At 40.2% G+C, this 7,009-nt stretch overlaps 2 protein-coding genes across 2 annotated transcripts in view; both read left to right on the top strand.

The window, feature by feature from the left end:
• LOC135697445 (zinc finger protein 479-like) overlaps window positions 1-7,009 on the top strand; it is a 322,329-nt gene that overhangs the window by 15,144 nt on the left and 300,176 nt on the right. The gene's annotated exons all lie outside the window — the stretch shown is intronic.
• LOC135697296 (oocyte zinc finger protein XlCOF6-like) lies at window positions 4,179-6,414 on the top strand. Its single transcript, XM_065216920.1, has 4 exons — window positions 4,179-4,448; window positions 4,516-4,992; window positions 5,048-6,154; window positions 6,210-6,414. The coding sequence occupies exons 1-4, from the start codon at window positions 4,231-4,233 to the stop codon at window positions 6,358-6,360; spliced, it is 1,953 nt and encodes a 650-aa protein (XP_065072992.1). The 5' UTR covers window positions 4,179-4,230; the 3' UTR covers window positions 6,361-6,414.

Here is a 7,009-nt window from a genome sequence, read left to right as displayed (position 1 = left end):
ATGTATGAGTGAAACCTTGAGTGAAACACATGAATTAAATAATTGATTTTCGTTTCGTGTGGTAATTCCGGGGGAATCGGGAAATACTTTTTAAACATTATTTAACTTCCTGGAATTTTCTATTTACGATTCCTCTCGGAAACTTATTTCGACTTCTCTTGAAAGATTCTTCAGCCTTCACTCGAATGATTCTTCCCGGAACTTCAGGGCAAGGTTGCAAAGACTCATTTCAGCTAAAACAATGTTTTTCTAAATTATGAAATAATTAGATGCCATGATCAAATTTTGAATTGGTAGGATACAAGAAGAGGTTGCAAAGAATGTGTTTGACATATTAAACCTGTTTATTTCACTTCATGAGAGTCACAATCAGTGATTTTTCACAAACTCACTCACTCACTCACTCACTCACTCAGCGATCAACAAATCGCTGATTGTGACTCATAGAAAGCAAAATTTACAGGTTTTATGTTTCCAACGCATACTTTGTAACCTCTTCTTGTAAGTTACAAGTAAAACATGCCATCATACCATCTTTTGGTTTTATTATTCCGAAAAACATTATTTTAGCTGAAATGAGTCTTTGCAACCTTGCTTCAGGGATGCTTCTAGATTTTGATTGCGGATCAACACTAGCTGCAGGAACTTTTAAAAAAGTTCTGAAACTTCAGAAAAGTCCAGACTTTTGAGTAAGTTTCGATAAATTAAAGAAAGTAGCTTCTGTAAAAATTCTAAACTTAACGAGACATCATAAATATTTTGGATACTTCGAACTTCTGGAAAATTTAATGGTTTTCAGGACAGTTACATTAGTTTCTGGAGAATTGAGAGAACATTAGGAAGCTCCGAGAATATCAGGACAATCAGATCAGATCAATAAATTTCAAGGAAATCGGGGCTCATACAAATTTAAGAAACGTAAGAGAAGTTACACGAACATTAGCAGATTGTTAGAACATTTTATAGAAAGTTCCGTGCTTATTGTTGGCAGTGTCGATAATTTTTTTAAATTAGAAAAATCGGAAAGATCAGAGAACTTCAATGCTGATGTTACAATAAATTCAAGAAAATTGTGAGAGTGCTTAAAAAATTTCGTAATCTTCAAGAAAGTCTAGAAACCTTCAAAGTTGATTACAGATATTCCGGTAGTCTCATCATAATCAGGGAAGTTTATTTCAAAGATGATCAGAGTACTCTAAAACAGCCCGAGGAAATATGGAATATTCCTAAGTACATTTCAGGAATGTTACAAAAATTTTAAGGATGTTTTATGACCATTTGGAAAATTTTCTGGATCATTAGAACATCTCCCAAGAGATCTTTCTTCCGGAATTATGTCTTTGTTTCTTTGGACAGTTCCGTAAGCGCTCTGGCTTCCGACTTTCTCCAGATTTTTTTTGACGTCGGATAACGTCTTTCGGCAACATACGGGGGTACAAAATTGAAAACAGTCATTTTGGATGCGTTACGAAAAATTAAAAGATTTTGAACGATAATAACTCAACCGTCTCTCGATAGATTTACGAGATAATGGCATCAATCGATTGAAAATATTTCTAGCAATTTGCTGAATGTTTCAAAACTATTGATTTCATTCTGTAAACTATTGAAAAATGGTTAAAAGTAAACCATTGTCTAAAGATGGTGAAAATCGATTGATTTTTTTATATTCTTATACTTTCTCCAACCGAGACATCAGATGCGAGTATCTGACACCTCTGATATTTTCTGTTCTACTATATAAGCGTCCAACAAGGTCGCCCGTTCCATCATTGTCTATCCGATCGTCGATCCATCAGCAGAGCAGCAGTACCAGAGCAGCGGAAGCAGAGCAGCGGCAGCAGAGCCTGGGGGCGAAAAGGCAACTACGCCGAGTGCGTTGGTGCCAGTGCTCCGGTATACTGGGTCGCCGTCATGGAATGCCCAGCTGTTGCAGTTCTCAGTCGGTCGTATTCACCGTCTGCTCCGCAAGGGCAACTACGCCGAGCGCGTTGGAAAAATCGGGAAAAATTGCCCTTTTCAGAGCCACAACATTATCAAGAAAGAGTTTAACGATTAATTTTCTAATGCCTTTCCGACACTTGAATATCGAAAGTTGAATCTTCGCAGAGCCATAGATTCCATTTTTATTGCATTTCTACAAAACTTATTTCAGAATCGAACTCGTCTTCACATACTGTGTGAAGAAAAACGATGCATCATCGAGCACAACCCGTTCCGTTCCAAAATCGTCCTCATCACAACCTCCAAAACAACCATCTACCCTCTCGACATCTTGAGTGGATTTCCCGGTTCATCATACCACCTAGCGCTGTTCTACTGATTGGTTATAATATTTACCCGGAGTTCACCGCACTCGTGGTTGAAGCAAAGCGCCCGGCATGCAAACCGCTCATCAAAATCGCCATCGCCATCCGGTACCCATGCTCGGCATAACCATCATTCCAAAACCACAACCAAAACGGCCCTTTTCAGGGCCACCAATAATTCGACAAAGAGTTAGTTTTGAAGACAATTTCTTTCCAGAATATCACAGTTACACTTAAATTTGGGGACTATACTGGGGTGTGGGAACGTTGGAAGGGGAGATGCTGTCTGTCTTCGAACTACCAACATCATTCCAAAGCTCCTCCAGGACGACAGAGTAGAGCAAACCCAACAACATCAGCCCAACAAAACGCCCCTTTTCAGGGCCACCAAACTTTCGCAAAAGAGTTATTAAGGAATATTCCTAAAATATAATATACACAATTAAGTACAACACATAACAGACGTTATCCAACGCCAACCCTGCGGTCGTATCTAGTATACAACCCTTCCAACTTTTTGTTTTTTTCCAATCTACCTTAGGAAGTTTCTGCCAGCGTCTCCAAGAAGTTTGGTCCGTCTTCTCCAGGAAGTTCAATTAAACTTCTCCCAAAAATTTCTTTCTTTTAGTTCTGGAATTTTGCCCAGCTGTTTTTTTTTTTAGTTCTTTCGGAAGGTTTTTCCGAGCTTCTTCTGGCTTCCCCTGGAAATGGCTACTTCTGGAATTTAGTTCCGGTTTCCGAAACTTTTCTGCCTTCATTTGAATGTGAAATCCGATTTTTTTTTTCTGAGTTTCTTTAAATTTTCGCCAGAAGTTTCTCAATTTATGTCTTGGAAGTTCCGCAGATGTTTTTCCGACTTCTCTCAGAACCTACCTCAAATTTCCTCCAGGAGAGCTTCTTTCTCTGGCTCTTGTTTTTAGCTTCCTCCAGAAACTAATTCAAACATTCCCCAGAGTTTTCTTCCGGAATTTTCCGATCATAGTCCAAAAGTTAAAATTTTCGCTTTCAAAAACGCCTAAAATATAAAATTAATTAAAATAGTAAATACCGATAAATAGCGATTTTTTAAAACCTTTGATACCGATAAGCTTTAAAACATTCTGGCAACGCTGAGCCTTACCCAAGTTTTTAGAAATGTCTGCACCTTTGAGTAGAAGTGACTCTCTCCTGCGTTATTCTTAATATCCGTGTATAGAATAAACAAAACAACATTAAAGGCCGTTCGCAATGCTGAGTTTCAAAATGGACCACTTTGTCAAGCAGTTTTACCGTGACTTTCTACCAGCGATTTCACAAAATTGGGCTAACAAATGACTATTTTACTATGAAACGCACTTCTTTTGGCTACTTTTCTCGTGGTTCTAGAAGAAAAACCCTCAAAATATTGTGTTATTTCGAAGTTCAAGTGGTAGGAAACGTCATTTTCAACTGCTCGAATTAAATGGTTAATTGTTTTAAACTCCTCGACAATAATTCTATAATTTGAAACTGTCAAAAATAAAACTGCAACACGATCAGCGCAACGCACAGTTCTAACAGATGTTTGTAATCATCAAGTTCCATAAACTTTACTGTTTTCTATGAAGTTCATAGAGTTTTTTGTGAAGCTCTTCGAAACATCTTTAAATACATACAAAGAAATTTGAAACAGAGTTCCATTCGTGTTTCAAACTCGCTCAGAAATAAAACAGAATAGTCGAGCAGTTGCAAATCTGGTGCAAAATAGTGCTCGAATAATGAAACTGCAACTCAGCATTGCGAGAGGTGCGTTTCTGTTCTAGTTTCAAATTGAAACAATCCTTATAAAATACAACAGCATTGCGAACGGCCTTGCTTGATATAGTGGATATAGTGTGAAGCTGATGAGCTTTCTCATTTTCATCAGGATTTTCGCCTATTTTACAGTTAACATTCGACATAAATGCCCTGCGTTGTGCCAACCTGTGGTGCCTCCGTGGGCACCTTCAAGTTGTTTCCTCAGCACATATCCCTCTCGGGACGTTGGCTTGAAGCGATCCAGGTAGGATGTGAGGTCAAAGCGGCTGATGATGGCCATTTGAGTCAAAAAGAAATCTGCCACTGGCATTTCTCAAAACCGGACGGTGAGGTGTATCAAGAACCGAAGATCTTCTTCAACTGGTATGTACCTCTCCCTCTAGGCCATATATAGTAAGACAGCAAGTTGTAACTTCTGGGGGTATTTCAGCAAGACGGAGAAAGTGGAAATCGACAGCTGTAGACTGTGCCTACGGTTCTACCCAATTTGCGATATGGTTTCCAAGGATGGAAAACTATCTGGAATGGACATTACACTCACCGTTTCCGAATCGCTACGCATTGACTTCCAATCAAACGATTTCCTGGAACTGATCTGCATTGAGTGTCTTGCTCGATTGGATCTACTGAAATCGATTCAGAAGGATTTCATGGACGCCGAGATCAAGTTTAACAACCTGATTACCATTGCTCGAGATAATGCAAAAGAAATCCGTGAGCCGATAGAGCTACCGCCGCCGGTGGAGGTGATCATGCCGAAAGATCGAGATGAATCCAACTCAGAGTCGGACGGCGGTATCGTTGAAAAAGATAGCAACGATGAATGGACTCCTCCGAAAGCTCTAATCGATATCCTTAAAAATCAATGTAGTGATGTTGCGAAACATAAAACGAACTCTACTTCTTGGTAAGGTCCCGTTCGTAGATGTGTTTAAAATCATGCATATTTAACTTTCTTTCAGTGACGGCTCTAAACAACCTAAATTAAACCTCAAAGAGATGATCGTAAGGAAATGTTACATCTGTCCTGTGGTTCTTGAAAGCGCAAACGATCTAGCCTCTCATCTAACCGAAAAGCATGCAAATAAAGGAGCCATTCGTTGTGAGGAATGCTCGCGTGATTTTGCCATTTTGTCAGCATACAACTACCACCTTTCACGCCATGACCCAACCGAGAGGCCTTACAAGTGTAGCTTCTGTCCGATACGGTTCAAAACGAAAAGAGCGAAGATGGTGCACGAAAATACACAACACAACATGAACCACGATATTATAATGTTCGATGAAAAAATTAAGCCAGTCGTTTGCGAAACTTGTGGAGAATCGTTTATGTTCCAGCGCAAGTTAAGGTATCATGTTCGACAGAAACATGCATCCAACAAGCCTACGTGTAAAATTTGCGGAAACACCTTCACGACACAAGCAACCCTCTACAGACACATGCTGGTACACACGAACGAAAAGCCTTACGTTTGCAGCAACTGTGATGCCTCCTTCCGGCGTCTATTCGATCTCAAAAATCATGTGCAGAAAGTTCACGAGGGTAAAAATCCTCACGTTTGTGCCGAATGCAATAAGGAGTTCAAATCGTATGAGGGCTTATACCACCACAAGCGGAACGTTCATCTAAAAACGGCGAAGCCTAAATCTCAACAGGATCAGCTTAAATGCATGCTTTGTGATGAAATTCATTGGAACACTACTTCTGATCTGCAGCAGCATATATCGATTTCTCACGCTGACGAATCCTATCCGTACTTTGAATGTCCGCAATGCCCTCGAAAATTTATCAACAAGCAAAGTTTGTATTCGCATAAGGGCGTGCACACGGACAAATTTGTCTGCAAGGAGTGTGGGAAAAAATCCGGATCCGCTCAAACGCTCAAAATTCACATAGAAAGTGTCCACGACAAGCGTCAATTCAACTGCCCGATATGCCTTACGAAAACCTACAAAAGTCAAGCAGCATTGCGTTCGCACATGAAAACACACACCAAAGGCAAACAATTCTTGTGCGATTTTTGTGACAAAACGTTCCACCGAAAAGATCAATTGACGATTCATCGAAGGTAGGAGAAGTGTGATTCGTTGTTTCCTCTTCTTATTGATTCAATTTTGTTTCAGAACACATACTGGGGAAAAGCCCTTCGAATGCCCGAATTGCTTGAAGCGGTTCGGCGATGATGGGACCTTTTCCAAGCACAAGAAGCGCTGTCTGGCATTGGTTTCCCAGAAGGAAGGGGAAGCAAGTGTTAGTGCAACGCTGAACTCGTAAGCGGTAAGGGGACATACATAAATGATGTAGCATTTAAGGGGGAGCCCATTGTTCAAAATAATACTACGATGATTCCTAAGTTGATATCGAATAATACAGTGTAATAATTGATTTGATCTCATCGAGCTTTGACTATCTGTTGGAAAGAATACCTTGCAATAATATGAGCTTGCGAATGCGTTTATTTGGTTCTACATCAACAGACTGGGTTTAGTCCTAATGATGGATTAAGCAATACTAGGAAATACAATATAGTCAAGAAGTAACAAGCTGCAAAGGCCGTGAAGTAGCCCATTGATAGCACCATGCGAACTATAGTTTGTACGACGAAAAGGTATCCTCAGCATTGCGTTGTTACGGTGTACTCGCAGTTGAACGTTAACGTCGATTTGTTGTAGAATAGAAGGACAATCGATTCTGCCCTGTAGAATGTCTGCCCTTGTCAGGGCCCTTGTCGTATCTTTTCGACTCCACAAAGGATCCAGGTGAATTAACTGGCACCGACTTTCGTAGCTTGGAAGGCGATGAGGATCCCTCCAAGGCAATCGTCGAAGGGCAAACCAGATGAATCGTCGTTGAATAGACTCTACTCTTTGTACACTGTTTTGGTAATTGGGATTCCATACAGGGCAGCAGTATTCTAACACCG

This window comes from Ochlerotatus camptorhynchus, unplaced genomic scaffold (genome assembly GCF_037179485.1).
Source record: "Ochlerotatus camptorhynchus isolate MF236.1 unplaced genomic scaffold, CSIRO-AGI_Acam_v1.1 ptg000070l, whole genome shotgun sequence".
Classification (NCBI taxonomy): domain Eukaryota; kingdom Metazoa; phylum Arthropoda; class Insecta; order Diptera; family Culicidae; genus Ochlerotatus; species Ochlerotatus camptorhynchus.
Note: the sequence above shows the minus strand (reverse complement) of the source record. Positions and strands in the feature narration are given on the sequence as shown.